The sequence below is a fragment of the Dendrobates tinctorius genome, unplaced genomic scaffold (genome assembly GCF_039654945.1).
Source record: "Dendrobates tinctorius isolate UK_male_01 unplaced genomic scaffold, ASM3965494v1 ptg000119l, whole genome shotgun sequence".
In the NCBI taxonomy this organism is placed as follows: domain Eukaryota; kingdom Metazoa; phylum Chordata; class Amphibia; order Anura; family Dendrobatidae; genus Dendrobates; species Dendrobates tinctorius.
The window spans coordinates 1,383,209-1,404,360 of record NW_027361787.1 but is presented as its reverse complement, the minus strand read 5'-3'; the positions used below and the strand labels follow the sequence as shown (position 1 = coordinate 1,404,360).

Sequence of the window (21,152 nt, the reverse complement as noted above, 5' to 3'; positions counted from 1 at the left end):
TGGGTTCAAAGTGCTCACCACACATCTAGATAAGTTCCTTGGGGGGTCTAGTTTCCAAAATGGGGTCACTTGTGGGGGGTTCCACTGTTTAGGCACATCAGGGGCTCTCCAAACGGGACATGACAACCGCAGACCATTCCATCAAAGTCTGCAGTAAAAAATGTCACTACTTCCCTTCCGAGCCATGACGTGTGCCCATACAATTGTTTTCTACCACATATGGGGTACCAGCGTACTCAGGACAAATTGGACAACTTTTGGGGTCCAATTTCTCCTCTTACCCTTGGAAAAATAAAATAATTGGGGACTAAAAGATCATGTTTGTTGAAAAAATATGATTTTTTTATTTTCACGCCAGGGCGTTATAAGCTTCTGTGAAGCACTTGGGGGTTCAAAATGCTCACTAAACATCTAGATAAGTTCCTTGGGGGGTCTAGTTTCCAAAATGGGGTCACTTGTGGGGGGTTTCCACTGTTCAGGCACATCAGGGGCTCTCCAAATGCAACATGGCGTATGATTTCAATTCCAGCCAATTTCGCGTTGAAAAAGTCAAACGGCGCTCCTTCCCTTCTGAGCTCTGCCATGCACCCACACAGTGGTTTACCCCCACATATGGGGTATCTGCGTACTCAGGACAAATTACACAATAACTATTGTGGTCCTGTTTCCCTTAGGAAGATAAATATTGGGGTGAAAAGATCATTTTTGTGGAAAAAATATGATTTTATAATTTTACGGCTGTACGTTATACACTTCTGTGAAGCGCTTGGGGGTTCAAAGATCTCACCACGCATCTAGATAAGTCCCTTGGGGGTCTAGTTTCCAAAATGGGGTCACTTATGGGGGGTTTCCACTGTTTGGGCACATCAGGGGCTCTCCAAACGCAACATGGCGTCTGATCTCAATTCCAGCCAATTTTGCTCTGAAAAAGTTAAACGGCGCTCCTTCCCTTCTGAGCGCTGCCATGCGCCGAAACAGTGGTTCCACCCAACATATCAGGTAACAGCCTACTCAAGACAAATTGCACAATAACTTTTATGGTCCAATTTCTCCTTGTTACCCTTGTTAAAATAAAAAAAATGGACCTGAAGTAATTTTATTGTGAAAAAAGTTAAATGTTCATTTTTTAAAGATTCAAAATAATTCCTGTGAAGCACCTGAAGGGTTAATAAACTTCTTGAATGTGGTTTTGAGCACCTTCATGGGTGCAGTTTTTAGAATGGTGTCACTTTTGGGTATTTTCTATCATATAGACCCCTCAAAGTGACTTCAAATGTGATGTGGCCCCTGAAAAAAAATGGTGTTGTAATAATGAGAAATCGCTGATCAACTTTTAACCCTTATAACTTCCTAACAAAAAAAAATATTGGTTCCAAAATTGTGCTGATGTAAAGTAAACATGTGGGAAATGTTACTTCTTAAGTATTTTGTGTGACATATCTGTGATTTAAGGGCGCGAAAATTCAAAGTTGGAAAATTGTGAAATTTTCTAAATTTTCGTCAAATTTCCATTTTTCACAAATAAACGCAAGTTATATGAATTAAATTTTACCACTAACATGAAGTACAATATGTCACGAGAAAACAATGTCAGAATCACCGGGATCCATGGAAGCTCCAGAGTTACCTCCTCATAAAGGGACAGTGGTCAGAATTGTAAAATTATCCCTGTCACTAACTGCAAATAACCCTTGGGGGTAAAGGGGTTAAAGAGGTTGTCCAGTACTAGGACAAGCATTTCTTAAACTAAATGTTCGTCCCCGATAAAATGATAAAGCTTATACTCACCTGCCCATCTGGCTCCCTTCCAGCGATGTTGGCACTCGCTGCATTGAGACTGCGATGCGGTGGAATGACAAGTGATGCCCAGCGCCCAGTCAGCGCAGGTGTCACTGTACATTTAATGTTGTCGATCATATAAGTGAAGTTTGGCCAGAAAGACTGGACCTGGTCTTGTAGGGACCATGAGACATTCAGCAGTACAGAAGGGAGAGAAGATTCATCCGATAAGATCTCAGGGTTCTAGGAAGCGAACAGCATCATTACCCTCCGCTTTCTCTTACAGGCCCAGCATAAGATTTTTCTTCAACTGATTTTCTAACCTGTCAGCACATTCTATGTACACTGTCAATTGGCTTTATAGTTACAGATCTGGGCAGGTAATGGTCAGCGTCTCCTCAACCCAGGGAGTAAGTGGATCCTCCAGGTTGTAAGTACTATAGAAAAGGGCTTTCAATGCCCAAAGTCATTTCAACAGTTTTGGGTGGAGGAGAATGTTGTGGTCTAGAGGCAAAATGATGATCATGGCAATACGGCCGGACTACACCACCGATAAAGCAGCCACAGCCGGTGACTGAGAGGAATCTGTGACTTCTCTGCATTCAGTGGTTACTACTCACCTGGGCAGTCATATGTGGGAATCTCCTCTTTACACCACTCATCATCTCTCACATATGTCTCTGTAGTATTAATATGGGTCAGATCTTCACCCTGAAACAAATATTGTAAAAGTCACAGACAGATGGAGAAGTCCCGTCTATGATCAGCTCTAATCCTGCCATCTCCACCGCTCTCATTACACAAGTATAAAACATATAATACTGGTGGATAAAACAAGACTGAGCACAAGACCTTCACAGCCGTCTACACATCATAGGGGAGATCTCCTGACACCTTCTCTCCATCTACCTGATGATCCTGAGGAGCACTGGGATCTTCTTGGTTACAGTCCTGTGGAAGAAGAGGACGGGGACATCTCTCTGGTGTTGTCCTCTTACTGGATAGATCTGGAGGAAATACATACAGGGACTGAATTCATTCTCTACATACAGATAATTATAGGCCGTGTGTATTTAGTCCTGTCTATTACCTGGTGATGTGAGGGGCTGGGGAACCTCCATTATGACGTCCTTGTACAGATCCCTGTGTCCTTCTAAATACTCCCATTCCTCCATGGAGAAATAGACGGCGACATCCTGACACCTTATAGGAACCTGACACATACAATGATACCGTCATCCCCCCGATCCCTTCATAGTGTTACTGTATAATGTCCCAGCATTCCCAGCAGTGTCACCTCTCCAGTCAGCAGCTCAATCATCTTGTAGATAAGTTCTAGGATCTTCTGGTCATTGATGTCCTCATGGAACAGGGGGTGAGGTGGAGGCCCCATGTTTGGGCTCAGGGGTCTCCCACATCCCTCAGACACAGGGTCCTGACAGCGATCACTAGAGGTCTTCTTCACCACTGTGTAATCCTGGTTATGGAGAGACACATTAATAACTCTCACTACAGACATTTCCAGAGTCCTCACCTCTCCAGTTCTGTCCATCTGTTATTCCCATAGATAAGAATGATGTAATGTGACGTCATCAGAATCTCTCACCTCTCCAGTGAGACGGAAGAGGATCTCTAGGGTGAGGTGTAGTATCCTCTCCGCCATCTTGTCTCTGTCCATATCCATCCTTGATGGGTAAATCAGGAAAATTCTCTTTTGTGGATGATCTTCACTGAGAGGATCCGATATTGTAGAGACCTGAATGAGAAGAAGATGAGCCGATGTTTCCAGGATTCTTCTTGTGGGAATTGGCTGTGATATCCCCTGTGCAATATATTTCTAGCATTAAAGCGCTCAGTAATGGGGGGGAATCTCCACATACCTCCACCTGCAGAGCCGCACTCCACATATATGGCTGCTCTGTGCACAGGACCTGTGATGAGGCCACAGGAGGGGAGGAGTCAGGGGTCACATGATCTCCGGAGTGAAGAGGCTCCATGGAGACTTCTCAGTCAGTGACATTCCCGCCATTATTCGCCCCTCACTACTGGCACAATTACCCCGCGCCGCCTTTTCTACTCAGTGTTATGTGTGGAATGTAACGTGTGATTTCTCTGGAGACAAATAGACCCCACACAGGAGGGAATTCTCACCGGTTACCGGCCGTCTACTATATGGCGGCATATGATTGTGCTGTCGACTCCACACCAGGAGCTAAAATGCCCAAATCTCATTTATTTCCTCCCTTCCAGAGTCCGGCTGAGGCTCATATACGGCCATGCTCCTCTCCAGTCACCGTGGGGGGTTTGGTAGAAGGATGCAGGGTTGGGCCTGTGAGTCACGGTTCACCTTCCCTATCCTTTACCCCTTATACCCGACCTGTTTATCCAATTATCTGGAGTTAAATGGTTTTACAAATTTAACGTGAGAGGGGAATATAACTTTATAAGTGTACGTCAGGGGGACGAATGGAAGACCACATTCAATATACCTGAGGGGCAGATATAAAACCTGATGCTGCCATTCGGGGTAACCAATGCTCCGGCAGTCTGTGACAATGTCAGTAATTATATTTTTCTCACTGATTGGTAGATTTGTGGTAATTTTCCTGGATGATATAGTGAGTTACTCCCGTCCTCTGGAGGAGCATGCTGAGCATGTCAGACAGGTTCTCCAGGTTCTACGTGACAACTATTTATTTGGTACCCTGGAGAAATTACAATTTATGGTCCAGCAGGTCCAGTTCTCAGGACATGTGGCTTCTGCATTGGGGTCTCAGATGGACCCCGTTACGGTCCCAGCAGTCCCTTCATTGGTTTTATCCAAGTGACCTGAAAGTGTTAAAGAGATTTCTTTTAGTCGTGATACTGAGGAACAAACAAGCGAAAAATAGGGTCTTACCTGATAACCAGTTGTAATGAGAGTAGGGGAGTATTACACTCACCTGATGGAGCGGCACCTTTACACCATGCTCAATGCATAAATCAGCTGCTGCAGGACCCGGGGCCAAAGACCGAGCAGAAGAGCTGATCCGGGTATAATGTATCTGTACCTGCGCTGCTGATGGAGATGATCGAAGATGGAGATTTTCCTTAAAAACATTTATTCAAATAGGTTTTCAAAGTCAACGCGTTTCACAGTCACGCAGGACGTCTTCCTCAGGACGAAACCTGATAGCGGATAAACATGTCAAGCTTGGAGCGTTTTATATACAGTCTTTTTGAAAAAAAAAAAACACTCCAACAAAGCACGATATGTCAAAGTTCATGAGAAAGTTTGTCACACAAAGATAAATTATGGTTCATGAAAAAACAAAAAACATTTACATACATTAATTATATTAAAAAGCACTAAGTATTAAGTGAGGTCACGTAAAAGAATGAATAAACATGAATGTGAAATGAATGAATAAGTTCTTGCCCGTAAATAAATCATTTATTAATGGTGTTATTTAGTTGTGTCAGTAGTTTCCTATATGAGATGTGAGCTGGTGTTCTGTAAGTTTCTGAAGTCACAGGTATAGTGGTGTAAAGCTGTGCACCACTAGTGAGCTTGATGGATCAGCATCGGACTGAAAACATAGGATTATTGGAAAAGAAACCATTGAACTAGAAGACAAATACGTAACCCAATGGTTAATCCATATATATATAAAAACAAATGTATGTATGTGTGTGTGTATGTGTGTGTATCAAGCCCTGCCCCTCATTATCATGTCACTAGCTGAAGAGCCCGGCGTTGCCCAGGCATAGTAACTAACTGTGGTTAGTTATAACAAATTGTAATGATTATCCTCCATCCCATAATCCAGTGCCCATATACCCATCATACATATCCTCCATCCCATAGTCCAGTGCCCATATACCCATCATACATATCCTCCATCCCATAGTCCAGTGCCCATATACCCACCATACATATCTGCCATCCCATAGTCCAGTGCCCATATATCCATCATACATATCCTCCATCCCATAGTCCTGTGCCCATATACCCATCGTATATATCCTCCATCCCATAGTCCCGTGCCCATATACCCATCATACATATCCTCCATCCCATAGTCCGTGCCCATATACCCATCATACATATCCTCCATCCCATAGTCCAGTGCCCATATATCCATCATACATATCCTCCATCCCATACTCCTGTGCCCATATACCCATCGTATATATCCTCCATCCAATAGTTCAGTGCCCATATATCCATCATACATATCCTCCATCCCATAGTCCTGTGCCCATATACCCATCATACATATCTTCCATCCCAAAGTCCTGTGCCCATATACCCATCATATATACAGTATCCTCCATCCAATAGTCCAGTGCCCATATACCCATCACGCATCCTCCATCCCATAGTCCAGTGCCCATATACCCATCATACATATCCTCCATCCCTTAGTCCAGTGCCCATATACCCATCATACATATCCTCCATCCCATAGTCCAGTGCCCATATACCCATCATAGAATCATAGAATCATAGAATCGTAGAGTTGGAAGGGACCTCCTGGGCCATCTGGTCCAACCCCCTGCCAAAGCAGGATTCGCTAAATCATCCCAGTCAGATGTCTGTCCAGCCTCTGTTTGAAGACTTCCATTGAAGGAGAACTCACAACTTCTCGTGGCAGCCTGTTCCACTCATTGATCACTCTAACTGTCAAAAAGTTTTTTCTAATATCTAATCTGTGTCTCCTCCCATTCAGTTTCATCCCATTGCTTCTAGTCTTTCCTTGTGCAAATGAGAATAAAGTTGATCCTTCTACAATGTGACAGCCCTTTAGATATTTGTAGACAGCTATTAAGTCTCCTCTCAGTCTTCTCTTTTGCAAACTAAACATTCCCAAATCCTGCAACCTTTCCTCATAAGACAGGGTTTGCAGACCGGTCACCATTCTGGTCGCTCTTTTCTGAACTTGCTCCAGTTTGTTGATGTCTTTTTTAAAATGTGGTGCCCAAAACTGGACACAATATTCATACACATCCTCCATCCCATAGTCCCGTGCCCATATACCCGTCATACATATCCTCCATCCCATAGTCCAGTGCCCATATACCCGTCATACATATCCTCCATCCCATAGTCCAGTGCCCATATACCCATCATACATCCTCCATCCTATAGTCCCGTGCCCATATACCCATCATACATATCCTCCATCCCATAGTCCAGTGCCCATATACCCATTATATCCTCTATCCCATAGTCCAGTGCCCATATACCCATCACATATCCTCCATCCCATAGTCCAGTGCCCATATACCCATTATATCCTCCATCCCATAGTCCCGTGCCCATATACCCGTCATACATATCCTCCATCCCATAGTCCAGTGCCCATATACCCATTATATCCTCCATCCCATAGTCCCGTGCCCATATACCCGTCATACATATCCTCCATCCCATAGTCCAGTGCCCATATACCCAGCACATATCCTCCATCCCATAGTCCAGTGCCCATATACCCGTCATACATATCCTCCATCCCATAGTCCAGTGCCCATATACCCATTATATCCTCTATCCCATAGTCCAGTGCCCATATACCCATCATACATATCCTCCATCTGTCATGCTCGCCATGTCTGTTATGTCTGCCATGTCTGTTTTACCTCATGACCCTAGAGCAGTGTGCACACTCACCTTATGTCTGCTGAGCTGCAAGATGCCTGCGTTTCTGCTTTGCCTTCTGTGATCTTCTCGTCATGTCTAGAATCCCTGATCATGTCTTTCCTAGGATCCTGCACTGTCTGGTTCTGCAATCATCTCGTCTTGTCTGAAGCCTTGATCATGTGACCTTTCATAAGATCCTGCACTGTCTGGTCCTGCAATCATCTCGTCATGTCTGAAACTCTGATCATGTGACCTTTCCTAGGATCCTGCACTGTCTGGTTCTGCAATCATCTCGTCATGTCTGAAACCTTCATCATGTGACGTTTCCTAGGATCCTGCACTGTCTGGTTCTGCAATCACCTCGTCATGTCTGAAACCTTGATCATGTGACTGCACTCTGTGATCCTGGAGCATCTGAACTAGGAAGTTCTCCCCTGGTCCTGACCCGGAAGAGGAGGTGCTATGCCCTCTATTAGACCGCCCCTTCCTATGCTCAGGGCCTGAGTATTGTGTTGCGTCTCTGCATGGCTGCTTGGTCTGTGGGGCGCTCCCTCTATTCTGTGCCCTTGCACTCTGCTCTGTGGTGCATCTCTGCACACGCTCTGTGCTCGTACTCCATCTCTTGTTCCGTGCTTTGTCTTATGTTTGTCCGTTGTGCCATGTTTGTCCTTGTCCTGCTTGGACTTGTAGTCCTTCTGTTATTCTCTGCCTTGCCTGTTTTCGCTATGCCTTGTTTCGTACCTTGCCTTGTTCCTCCCTATGGTCTCTGTCTTTGCTTGCTCTGCCTCGCTCTCTCCTATGGTGCTCTGTAGTGCTCCCTGGCACACGCACCATTCCTCCTCTCTTTCCGTTTGTGCTCTTTTCCATGTCTAGTCCCAAGGCTCTGTCTTGGCCCGGCTCTGGGCTTCTGCCTACGCTCCGCTGCTAGCTCTGTTCTTGCTCTGTTCTTGCTCTGTTCTTGCTCTGTTCTTGTTCTGTTCTTGTTCTGTGTTTCTGCCTATGCTTACTTTCCTGGTTCTGTACTCTGCTTAAGCCCTGCCTTTTTTCTCTTCTTGTCTTCCCTTGCTCTGTTTCTTCGTATGCTCTTTGCATGCGCCTGCCCTAGCCGTGCCCGCCTGCTTGTTCCTCAGCCGTGCTCATTGGTCAGTGACAGCTGTGTCACCTGCCATGCCTCAGCCGGGTTCGCTGGAGTCTTACCCGTCTGTCAGTGCCGCAGCCCGATCAGCTAGCCAGTGCCCCAGCCGTGCCCTCTGTGCTCCCTTGCACTTCACGCTGTTTCCGCACTGTGCTCTGCGTGCTCTCTAAAGCACGCGCAGGCCCTCGCCTATCCATGGCATACCTCCCCGTGCTTTTGTAAAAGTACGCGCAGGCTTTGCCATGTTCCCTGTCGTGCCCTCTTGTACGCACAGGCCCTAACCCTGTCCTGGAACCCTGACCTTGGCGTGTCTCTACACACGCACTCTGTCTTGAGCCTCGTGCCTTGGCGTGTCTCTACACACTGCCTTGTACCCTGGCGTGTCTCCAAGCACGCACCCTGCCTTGAACCCTGGCGTGTCTCCAAGCACGCACCCTGCCTTGAACCCTGGCGTGTCTCCAAGCACGCACCCTGCCTTGAATCCTGTCGTGGCTCCAAGCACGCACCCTGCCTTGAACCTTGGCTTGCCTGCCGGATTCCCGTAACCTGCCGACCGTTGCCAGAGGTCCGGAACCAGATGACTGCGAGCTGATGTCCGCAGCCCGATGCCTGGACCCTGTCGGTCGTTGCCAGTAGTCCGGAGTCCGATGCCATCGCACCCCGTCTTGGATCCTGGCGTGTCCTAGCATGCATCCCTTCTAGGAACTCTTGTGTGATCCCTATCACGTATCCTGTCCTGGACCCTGGTATGTTTTCGTGCACGTGTTATGCCTGGAACATTTGGCGTCCCCTTGCACGCATCCTGCCGTGTTTCACTGTTTGTGCCCTGCACCTGATTCCCTGTTATGCCTTGCACCTGAATAAAGTGTGAATCCACGTTTGAGGAAGAAACTGTGGAAAGAGGCATATTCAGAAAGCCTGATTCTCCATAAGAAAGATAGTTTTGAACGGAAGGAGAGGACTAAGGATTAGGGTTAGAAGAGAAACCTTCCCCAAGTTCTGAGCGCAAGGCCGGGGTCCGGTCCCCGAGGTTGTATGGATACTAATGGTCCTGCAGCAGACACCGGAGGAATAGAAGTAGTGACCACTTTATTCCCACACAAGACTTGGGGGCACAACAGCATCGTGAGTGAGCCGGGACTTAGTAGCCAGGAGTCCCTGAAGCAGGCTACAGCTGTCTGCCGTACAAGTAGAGTTCATAGGAACATCTGAAAGGAGGAACTCCAGTGTAACTCAGTACTGTGAGTACTTCACCTAGGCCCTAAGAGGGGGACGTTCAGAAAAGGCACATGTTGGTGGAGTGTTGGAACGGAGTGCTTCACCTATCTTGGAGGTTGACTGAGCCCCTGACCCGGAGGACACGTCATGGATGCGGGTACCTGTATGCCCAACAGACTGTGAGTAAAGCTTTGGAACTACATGCCCTGGCGTCCTCCAGTTATTCCTGCGCCAACATGCTCAGCACTGCTACATCTCTGTGCCTGGCACTGCACCATCTATATCTCTCCCCTATCGCTTGACTATCTCTTCATCTACACTGCCCTGGGACTAGAGCCCTACCTGTGGAGGGCCACAACATCATTGCTGCACCACACCATCTGTCCCAGAGGATCTGCTTGCAGCGTCGGCTTAACACCTCCCTTGCCGAACACCACAGGTGGCGTCACGAATCATTCACTCATAAACTTTAATCATCATTACTAGCACACTTAACATTCCCCTTTTACAATGGATGCCCAGGGCCACGGCTGCCGTGACAACTCCCATTGAGATTGATGGACCCGGTACCGAGAACCCCCACCGGCCCTGGCAAGTGTTCCATTTTTGGCGTCACGAACAGAATGACGAAGCCCGGTGCCACCGGGTTCTGTGTGCCGAAGATTTATTGGACTTAAACAATGCTGAGAATGTGCAGAATAACCAAATTGATAGACTGTAAAATGGACTCTCAAAATAGCTGCCGGAGCGGTGAAGAAGGGCGTGACAACATAGGTGGACCTAAGAAAAGAGCGCAAACTGTCCTGGGCCTCCCCTGCCTAAACTTCTATGCTACAGCAACATGGCCCACCCCCAGAGGGGTTCGTATACTGGCTTTGTATGGAGTAGGAAGGAGGAGCGAGATCCTGTGACGGGAAAGGAGCCCGGGAAGGAGAGAGAACGCCAGAACGCCATGATGGAAGAAAGACAGAGGCCAGGAGAAAACAGTGGGGAGAAACCACTCTCCCCCAGACAGCACCTGCGGAGCATACGGCCGCTGAGATACCCTTTACAGCGCCCGCCACCACCTCCAAGCCGGTACTGTCACTGGATGCGACCTGTCTGGAGAAGGTACATGAGAGTCCTGGAGCAGACAGTGGGACCGGGGCTGAGTCCCAGCCTGGACCTGACGTGGCAGCGCAGGCTCCTACCGGCGTGCCCCAATCCTGTACCAGCTCGGACCCAGCTGCCGCCAGCTCACCAGGCAGCCTCGGAGGTTGCAGCTGCCACTGTTCGCCAACCTGTACCTACACCGGAGCCAGAATATCACTGGGAGGCGCCAAGTATGATCACCGCTCCTGCCATGATCCTGGTGCTAGGAACTGTGCCTGTGGACAGAAATAGTCCTATGCTTGTTCCGAACCCAAGTGGCAACATTCAAGTTGCACCATGCCAGCAACGACAGGTAGCAGTACCGCTAGTTATTGTAGAAGTTGAAGTGCACCAGTCACTGGTATCGCCTGCAACCCCTGCAGAACCTCAGGCAACAGTTTCAGCGGTTACATCAGCTGCCACTCCATCTACACAGGCAACCACTAACCTCACTCCTTGGGAGAAGGAATACATGCAATTTGTGAACAACCAGCAGGAACAGGAAAATCAGAAGTTCTCCCCTGGAAGCAGCCCAAGAAACCAGCTTCCACCATCCCAGGAGGAGACCCACATTAAAGAACAGTCCCCAGATAAATAACTGTTACCCAGGAGGGTATTAGCACCATTGTGCCTGTTTGTTTTGTTCATCATGTTTTCTTCCAGTTTTCTTCAGTTTGCCTAGTTGCGTTGGCAGCATTTATTATGAAAAATTGAACTGCAGTGATCATGAACTTGGAATGCATCACAAACTTTCTTGTATATAGTTGCGCCTTTTTAGGTGGCTTCTTTTTTTACCTGATGCAAAGTTCCAAATCCCCTGCCGCCACCACTGGAAGGAGCTCACTGTATAGTATTGATGCCGTGAGCTCCTAAGCTCCCTCTAGTGGTGACTGCAGATAGACAGAATGCCATTTTGGAACCATCTGTTCTCCTGGCTTGTACAGGGTGGGCCATTGATATGGATACACCTAAATAAAATGGGAATGGTTGGTGATATCAACTTCCTTTCTGGGGCACATTAGTATATGGGAAGGGGGAAACTTTTCAAGATGGGTGTTGACCATGGCGGCAATTTTGAAGTCGGTCATTTTGGATCCAACTTTATTTTTTCCAATGGGAAGAGGGTCATGTGACACATCAAACTTATTGAGAATTTCACAAGAAAAACAATGGTGTGCTTGGTTTTAATGTAACTTTATTCTTTCATGAGTTATTTACAAGTTTATGACCACTTATTTGGTCCATCCTTCATTTATGGCTAAAGGTTGCCATATACCTTTATTCCTACTGACCTCCCTTACACATATATACGTAGTTTGGCCACTGGTGGACTAACTTTTCTAAGAGCAAATAGATCAGGTGTTAAGACACAACATGCCCGATCCTTCTTTCTCCGTACACTATCTATTTGAGGATGTCAGTGGGCCTCAGGTCAGGACCGTAAAAAAAAAAAAAAAAGATGGTTTTGGCCGATTTTGCTCTAATGTGCATGGGGGTTGATGCATTAATTGTAATGAGGTCAAGGGCCTCGCCCTGTAAATAGTAACATTAAGGCCGGGGTAACACTAACCGAAGCAAAATACGGTCAGTAGTTTACAGGCGTAATACGGATGAATGACCCCTAAATAGTGCTCCGTATGTCATCCGTAATCAAGGTGTGGTCGCGTATTTTGCGCATGTCAGCATCCGTATGTAATCCGTATGGCATCCGTATGGTGAGATTTTCTCGCCGCCTTGCAAAATGGACATATAATGGAGCCCTATGACAGGGTTTATAACATAAACCAAAGAATAGATATATACACATAGAATGTATGTATATATATATATATGTATTCTATGTGTCTATATCTATTCTTTGGTTTCTTTATTAAACCTGTCAGTGTCAGTTTACTGTATCGCGCACTGAATTGCCGGCTTTGCTAAAAGACACCGGGTGCGTATTTCTCACAAGTCACATGTGTGGTCCATGTGTAATCCGTATTTTTTGCGCGCCCATAGACTTGCATTGGCGTATTACAGGCGTAGTACGCTGACAATCGCAGCATGCTGCGAGTGGCACGGAGCGTAGAATACGGATGAGAAATATACGGCTGGTGCGAGGAACCCCATAGAGAATCATTGGTCCGTGTGTAATGCGTGCTTTTAGCGCCTCTCACTCGGCCGTATTCCTCGCCAGTGTGACCCCCGCCTAATGTGTATTATCTGTATGTATGTATGTTGTGTGTGTGTGTTTGCGTCCACACAACAATAGTTAGATAGGTGTTATATTAGAAAAGGGCCACTAGATGGGGCACTGAGCTCAACTAGTGAGAAGACTGCTTAGGGGTTAACTTAGAGGAGTGGCTAGACAGGAGGAAAGGAGATAGATTTCCCTCCAAGAGTTAGTTGAGCTGGGGGTAGCGAACAGGACAGGAGGAGAGTGAAGAACAGCAGAGTGCCTACAGCATTACCTGGCACGTTGTGGTGTTGGAGGCCTTGCAGTCAGGGACTGGGGACTGTAAGGCTAGCGAGACAGAAGAAGGAGTCTCGTCGGTCAAGTCAGCTAGCAAGGAAGAGCTGAAGTGACAACCCAAGCCAGTCTACTGAGTCCAGCCCTGTCTGGAGAATTGCAAGCCAGGGAGGTCTGTGGGAGTAGCAGCTGGAGTACGGGAGCTTTGTGGAGAGTTTAGTGAGCTGTGAATCTAGGACACGAACAGGAGCAACAGTGCCTTTAGGGTGTGAGCTGTAACAGAAAAGTCGGGTACCTTTGTGGGCTGAAGTCGGGCTCTGGAAGAAGGGAAGAGTTCCGTGTTCATCGTGCTCCATGTGACGTGTCAGCTTGCCTGTGTGGTGCTTATGTGTGAAGTGAAGGAAGAAGTGACGTACTGCTGTAGATGAAGATGTATTGCTGTTACCGAGTAAAGAGTCCTGTAGCCATAGTGGATATGCTGTGCCCTGAAGAGAATAAAGCTGAGTTGTTAAAGTTGCTTCCAGCCTCTGTCTGCAGTCAATCGGGTCCCCAAAGTGAACAGCATATGGGTGATGTAACAGCCTCCAGCACAGTAAGTACTGGAGCGGCCGCAGAAGCTATCCCCCGGCGGCCATGGTATTACATAAGCATCATACCTATTAACATATCCCACTGTCAAAAATCAAAACCATCTTACCAAAGCTCCTCACCCATAAATATGATCCAGATCTTCTACTAGAATAATGCACAGAAGGGGCCATGTATGCCGCACCAACCTTGTGAGTTGTACGAGAACTCAGACATTTAGATACATACGTCTTCAGAGAACTCACAGAAATGCTGAATGTTTCTCCATAGCTGAGTACTAGACTAATTACAGAAGACCTCCACCAGGTCAAAGGTGGACAGTTTTTGCTCCTATTTTACTTCCGCTGCTCCCTTGAATATGCAGGGTTTTTTATTTTTATTTTTTTAATTCGCCAAAATGGTTCCAGAGATTTTGGTGTTTTTATTCAGTGCAAAATATGGTCTTTATCAAATGGGTATGGCTCACAGGGTAACATTCCATAGCAGCCTAAAGACACGTCCCTAGAGAATCCTGTGAGACACGCACCCTTGGGAAAGATACAAAAATTAGCAGTAAATGAAGAGGCCCCTCCATTTGGAACCGTATGGCAGATTTAAGCAAAACCAAAAAAATGGACCATTCAATAAAATAAGAGCAAAACTGTCTGCTTTTGATCCGGTGAAGGGTCCTTTTTAGTAATGTGAATGAATATGTATGGTGAGTAGAGTTGAGCGAAACGGGTCGAAAAAATTCAAAAGTCGCCGACTTTTGGCAAAGTCGGGTTTCATGAAACGAAACCCGACCCTAGGATGAGGTCGGCCACGAGGTCGGCGACTTACGCGCCAAAGTCGCGTTTCAAAAGTTTGTTTTGCGCTCTTTTTCAGCCAATCAGGATCCACGGACACTGTGGGCAACGTGATGACATAGGCACGGGTCACCACCATCTTTCAGAAGGGCATGCAAGTGATTGGCTTGCTTTGGTGGGCGTCACAGGGGGTATAAAAGGGCGTGCACGCCGACCGCCATCTTACTTCTGCCGATCTTAGTATAGGGAGAGGATGCTGCTGATTCTGTAGGGAGAGCGTTAGGCAGGGAAGAAGACAAAAAAACTGCTTCTGCTGCTAGCGATTTGGCCTGCACAACACACAAGTCACTGTGTGTGCAGTGCAAGGGGAGGCTATATTGTGGTGTATCAGTGGTGTTGGTTGTTGGGCTGCCTTTTAAGGCTTCCTGACACGCTGGCATTGCTGTTTACCCACTGCTCCGCAAACTGCTTTTTTAAAAGCAATCCAATCTCCCTTATCCTCTCGTCACTTTGGTCACAGGCAGCTGTGCCATCGAGCGTGTCACATAGCGCTCAGATATCAGTGGGCCGCACACAATCCACAAGTGTCCACTGTCCACAAGTGTACGCAGAGATTCAAAATCTCCATTATCCTCTTGTCATTTTGGTCACAGGCAGCTGTGCCATCGAGCATGTCACATAGCGCTCAGATATCAGTGGGCCGCACACAATCCACAAGTGTCCAGTGTCCAAAAGTGTACGCAGAGATTCAAAATCTCCATTATCCTCTCGTCACTTTGGTCACAGGCAGCTGTGCCATCGAGCGTGTCACATAGCGCTCAGATATCAGTGGGCCGCACACAATCCACAAGTGTCCACTGTCCACAAGTGTACGCAGAGATTCAAAATCTCCATTATCCTCTCGTCACTTTGGTCACAGGCAGCTGTGCCATCGAGCGTGTCACATAGCGCTCAGATATCAGTGGGCCGCACACAATCCACAAGTGTCCAGTGTCCAAAAGTGTACGCAGAGATTCAAAATCTCCATTATCCTCTCGTCACTTTGGTCACAGGCAGCTGTGCCATCGAGCGTGTCACATAGCGCTCAGATATCAGTGGGCCGCACACAATCCACAAGTGTCCAGTGTCCAAAAGTGTACGCAGAGATTCAAAATCTCCATTATCCTCTCGTCACTTTGGTCACAGGCAGCTGTGCCATCGAGCGTGTCACATAGCGCTCAGATATCAGTGGGCCGCACACAATCCACAAGTGTCCACTGTCCACAAGTGTACGCAGAGATTCAAAATCTCCATTATCCTCTCGTCACTTTGGTCACAGGCAGCTGTGCCATCGAGCGTGTCACATAGCGCTCAGATATCAGTGGGCCGCACACAATCCACAAGTGTCCAGTGTCCAAAAGTGTGCGCAGAGATTCAAAATCTCCATTATCCTCTCGTCACTTTGGTCACAGGCAGCTGTGCCATCGAGCGTGTCACATAGCGCTCAGATATCAGTGGGCCGCACACAATCCACAAGTGTCCACTGTCCACAAGTGTACGCAGAGATTCAAAATCTCCATTATCCTCTTGTCACTTTGGTCACAGGCAGCTGTGCCATCGAGCATGTCACATAGCGCTCAGATATCAGTGGGCCGCACACAATCCACAAGTGTCCAGTGTCCAAAAGTGTACGCAGAGATTCAAAATCTCCATTATCCTCTCGTCACTTTGGTCACAGGCAGCTGTGCCATCGAGCGTGTCACATAGCGCTCAGATATCAGTGGGCCGCACACAATCCACAAGTGTCCACTGTCCACAAGTGTACGCAGAGATTCAAAATCTCCATTATCCTCTCGTCACTTTGGTCACAGGCAGCTGTGCCATCGAGCGTGTCACATAGCGCTCAGATATCAGTGGGCCGCACACAATCCACAAGTGTCCAGTGTCCAAAAGTGTACGCAGAGATTCAAAATCTCCATTATCCTCTCGTCACTTTGGTCACAGGCAGCTGTGCCATCGAGCGTGTCACATAGCGCTCAGATATCAGTGGGCCGCACACAATCCACAAGTGTCCAGTGTCCAAAAGTGTACGCAGAGATTCAAAATCTCCATTATCCTCTCGTCACTTTGGTCACAGGCAGCTGTGCCATCGAGCGTGTCACATAGCGCTCAGATATCAGTGGGCCGCACACAATCCACAAGTGTCCACTGTCCACAAGTGTACGCAGAGATTCAAAATCTCCATTATCCTCTCGTCACTTTGGTCACAGGCAGCTGTGCCATCGAGCGTGTCACATAGCGCTCAGATATCAGTGGGCCGCACACAATCCACAAGTGTCCAGTGTCCAAAAGTGTGCGCAGAGATTCAAAATCTCCATTATCCTCTCGTCACTTTGGTCACAGGCAGCTGTGCCATCGAGCGTGTCACATAGCGCTCAGATATCAGTGGGCCACACACAATCCACAAGTGTCCAGTGTCCACAAGTGTACGCAGAGATTCAAAATCTCCATTATCCTCTCGTCACTTTGGTCACAGGCAGCTGTGCCATCGAGCGTGTCACATAGCGCTCAGATATCAGTGGGCCGCACACAATCCACAAGTGTCCAGTGTCCAAAAGTGTACGCAGAGATTCAAAATCTCCATTATCCTCTCGTCACTTTGGTCACAGGCAGCTGTGCCATCGAGCGTGTCACATAGCGCTCAGATATCAGTGGGCCGCACACAATCCACAAGTGTCCACTGTCCACAAGTGTACGCAGAGATTCAAAATCTCCATTATCCTCTCGTCACTTTGGTCACAGGCAGCTGTGCCATCGAGCGTGTCACATAGCGCTCAGATATCAGTGGGCCGCACACAATCCACAAGTGTCCAGTGTCCAAAAGTGTACGCAGAGATTCAAAATCTCCATTATCCTCTCGTCACTTTGGTCACAGGCAGCTGTGCCATCGAGCGTGTCACATAGCGCTCAGATATCAGTGGGCCGCACACAATCCACAAGTGTCCACTGTCCACAAGTGTACGCAGAGATTCAAAATCTCCATTATCCTCTCGTCACTTTGGTCACAGGCAGCTGTGCCATCGAGCGTGTCACATAGCGCTCAGATATCAGTGGGCCGCACACAATCCACAAGTGTCCAGTGTCCAAAAGTGTACGCAGAGATTCAAAATCTCCATTATCCTCTCGTCACTTTGGTCACAGGCAGCTGTGCCATCGAGCGTGTCACATAGCGCTCAGATATCAGTGGGCCGCACACAATCCACAAGTGTCCAGTGTCCAAAAGTGTACGCAGAGATTCAAAATCTCCATTATCCTCTCGTCACTTTGGTCACAGGCAGCTGTGCCATCGAGCGTGTCACATAGCGCTCAGATATCAGTGGGCCGCACACAATCCACAAGTGTCCACTGTCCACAAGTGTACGCAGAGATTCAAAATCTCCATTATCCTCTCGTCACTTTGGCCACAGGCAGCTGTGCCATCGAGCGTGTCACATAGCGCTCAGATATCAGTGGGCCGCACACAATCCACAAGTGTCCACTGTCCACAAGTGTACGCAGAGATTCAAAATCTCCATTATCCTCTCGTCACTTTGGTCACAGGCAGCTGTGCCATCGAGCGTGTCACATAGCGCTCAGATATCAGTGGGCCGCACACAATCCACAAGTGTCCACTGTCCACAAGTGTACGCAGAGATTCAAAATCTCCATTATCCTCTCGTCACTTTGGTCACAGGCAGCTGTGCCATCGAGCGTGTCACATAGCGCTCAGATATCAGTGGGCCTCACACAATCCACAAGTGTCCACTGTCCACAAGTGTACGCAGAGATTCAAAATCTCCATTATCCTCTCGTCACTTTGGTCACAGGCAGCTGTGCCATCGAGCGTGTCACATAGCGCTCAGATAGCAGTGGGCCGCACACAATCCACAAGTGTCCACTGTCCAAAAGTGTACGCAGAGATTCAAAATCTCCATTATCCTCTCGTCACTTTGGTCACAGGCAGCTGTGCCATCGAGCGTGTCACATAGCACTCAGATATCAGTGGGCCGCACACAATCCACAAGTGTCCACTGTCCAAAAGTGTACGCAGAGATTCAAAATCTCCATTATCCTCTCGTCACTTTGGTCACAGGCAGCTGTGCCATCGAGCGTGTCACATAGCGCTCAGATATCAGTGGGCCGCACACAATCCACAAGTGTCCAGTGTCCAAAAGTGTACGCAGAGATTCAAAATCTCCATTATCCTCTCGTCACTTTGGTCACAGGCAGCTGTGCCATCGATCGTGTCACATAGCGCTCAGATATCAGTGGGCCGCACACAATCCACAAGTGTCCACTGTCCACAAGTGTACGCAGAGATTCAAAATCTCCATTATCCTCTCGTCACTTTGGTCACAGGCAGCTGTGCCATCGAGCGTGTCACATAGCGCTCAGATATCAGTGGGCCGCACACAATCCACAAGTGTCCACTGTCCACAAGTGTACGCAGAGATTCAAAATCTCCATTATCCTCTCGTCACTTTGGTCACAGGCAGCTGTGCCATCGAGCGTGTCACATAGCGCTCAGATATCAGTGGGCCGCACACAATCCACAAGTGTCCAGTGTCCAAAAGTGTACGCAGAGATTCAAAATCTCCATTATCCTCTCGTCACTTTGGTCACAGGCAGCTGTGCCATCGAGCGTGTCACATAGCGCTCAGATATCAGTGGGCCGCACACAATCCACAAGTGTCCAGTGTCCAAAAGTGTACGCAGAGATTCAAAATCTCCATTATCCTCTCGTCACTTTGGTCACAGGCAGCTGTGCCATCGAGCGTGTCACATAGCGCTCAGATATCAGTGGGCCGCACACAATCCACAAGTGTCCACTGTCCACAAGTGTACGCAGAGATTCAAAATCTCCATTATCCTCTCGTCACTTTGGTCACAGGCAGCTGTGCCATCGAGCGTGTCACATAGCGCTCAGATATCAGTGGGCCGCACACAATCCACAAGTGTCCAGTGTCCAAAAGTGTGCGCAGAGATTCAAAATCTCCATTATCCTCTCGTCACTTTGGTCACAGGCAGCTGTGCCATCGAGCGTGTCACATAGCGCTCAGATATCAGTGGGCCGCACACAATCCACAAGTGTCCACTGTCCACAAGTGTACGCAGAGATTCAAAATCTCCATTATCCTCTTGTCACTTTGGTCACAGGCAGCTGTGCCATCGAGCATGTCACATAGCGCTCAGATATCAGTGGGCCGCACACAATCCACAAGTGTCCAGTGTCCAAAAGTGTACGCAGAGATTCAAAATCTCCATTATCCTCTCGTCACTTTGGTCACAGGCAGCTGTGCCATCGAGCGTGTCACATAGCGCTCAGATATCAGTGGGCCGCACACAATCCACAAGTGTCCACTGTCCACAAGTGTACGCAGAGATTCAAAATCTCCATTATCCTCTCGTCACTTTGGTCACAGGCAGCTGTGCCATCGAGCGTGTCACATAGCGCTCAGATATCAGTGGGCCGCACACAATCCACAAGTGTCCAGTGTCCAAAAGTGTACGCAGAGATTCAAAATCTCCATTATCCTCTCGTCACTTTGGTCACAGGCAGCTGTGCCATCGAGCGTGTCACATAGCGCTCAGATATCAGTGGGCCGCACACAATCCACAAGTGTCCAGTGTCCAAAAGTGTACGCAGAGATTCAAAATCTCCATTATCCTCTCGTCACTTTGGTCACAGGCAGCTGTGCCATCGAGCGTGTCACATAGCGCTCAGATATCAGTGGGCCGCACACAATCCACAAGTGTCCACTGTCCACAAGTGTACGCAGAGATTCAAAATCTCCATTATCCTCTCGTCACTTTGGTCACAGGCAGCTGTGCCATCGAGCGTGTCACATAGCGCTCAGATATCAGTGGGCCGCACACAATCCACAAGTGTCCAGTGTCCAAAAGTGTGCGCAGAGATTCAAAATCTCCATTATCCTCTCGTCACTTTGGTCACAGGCAGCTGTGCCATCGAGCGTGTCACATAGCGCTCAGATATCAGTGGGCCACACACAATCCACAAGTGTCCAGTGTCCACAAGTGTACGCAGAGATTCAAAATCTCCATTATCCTCTCGTCACTTTGGTCACAGGCAGCTGTGCCATCGAGCGTGTCACATAGCGCTCAGATATCAGTGGGCCGCACACAATCCACAAGTGTCCAGTGTCCAAAAGTGTACGCAGAGATTCAAAATCTCCATTATCCTCTCGTCACTTTGGTCACAGGCAGCTGTGCCATCGAGCGTGTCACATAGCGCTCAGATATCAGTGGGCCGCACACAATCCACAAGTGTCCACTGTCCACAAGTGTACGCAGAGATTCAAAATCTCCATTATCCTCTCGTCACTTTGGTCACAGGCAGCTGTGCCATCGAGCGTGTCACATAGCGCTCAGATATCAGTGGGCCGCACACAATCCACAAGTGTC

The 21,152-nt window shown here is 48.0% G+C and overlaps 1 protein-coding gene across 1 annotated transcript in view; it reads right to left on the bottom strand.

Moving 5' to 3' along the window:
• Positions 1-21,152, bottom strand: part of LOC141101537 (uncharacterized) — a 56,819-nt gene that overhangs the window by 8,100 nt on the left and 27,567 nt on the right. The window contains exon 3 of the mRNA XM_073590662.1: positions 6,766-6,770. Coding sequence (XP_073446763.1) covers positions 6,766-6,770 — 5 coding nt within the window. The remainder of the gene's footprint in view (positions 1-6,765; positions 6,771-21,152) is intronic.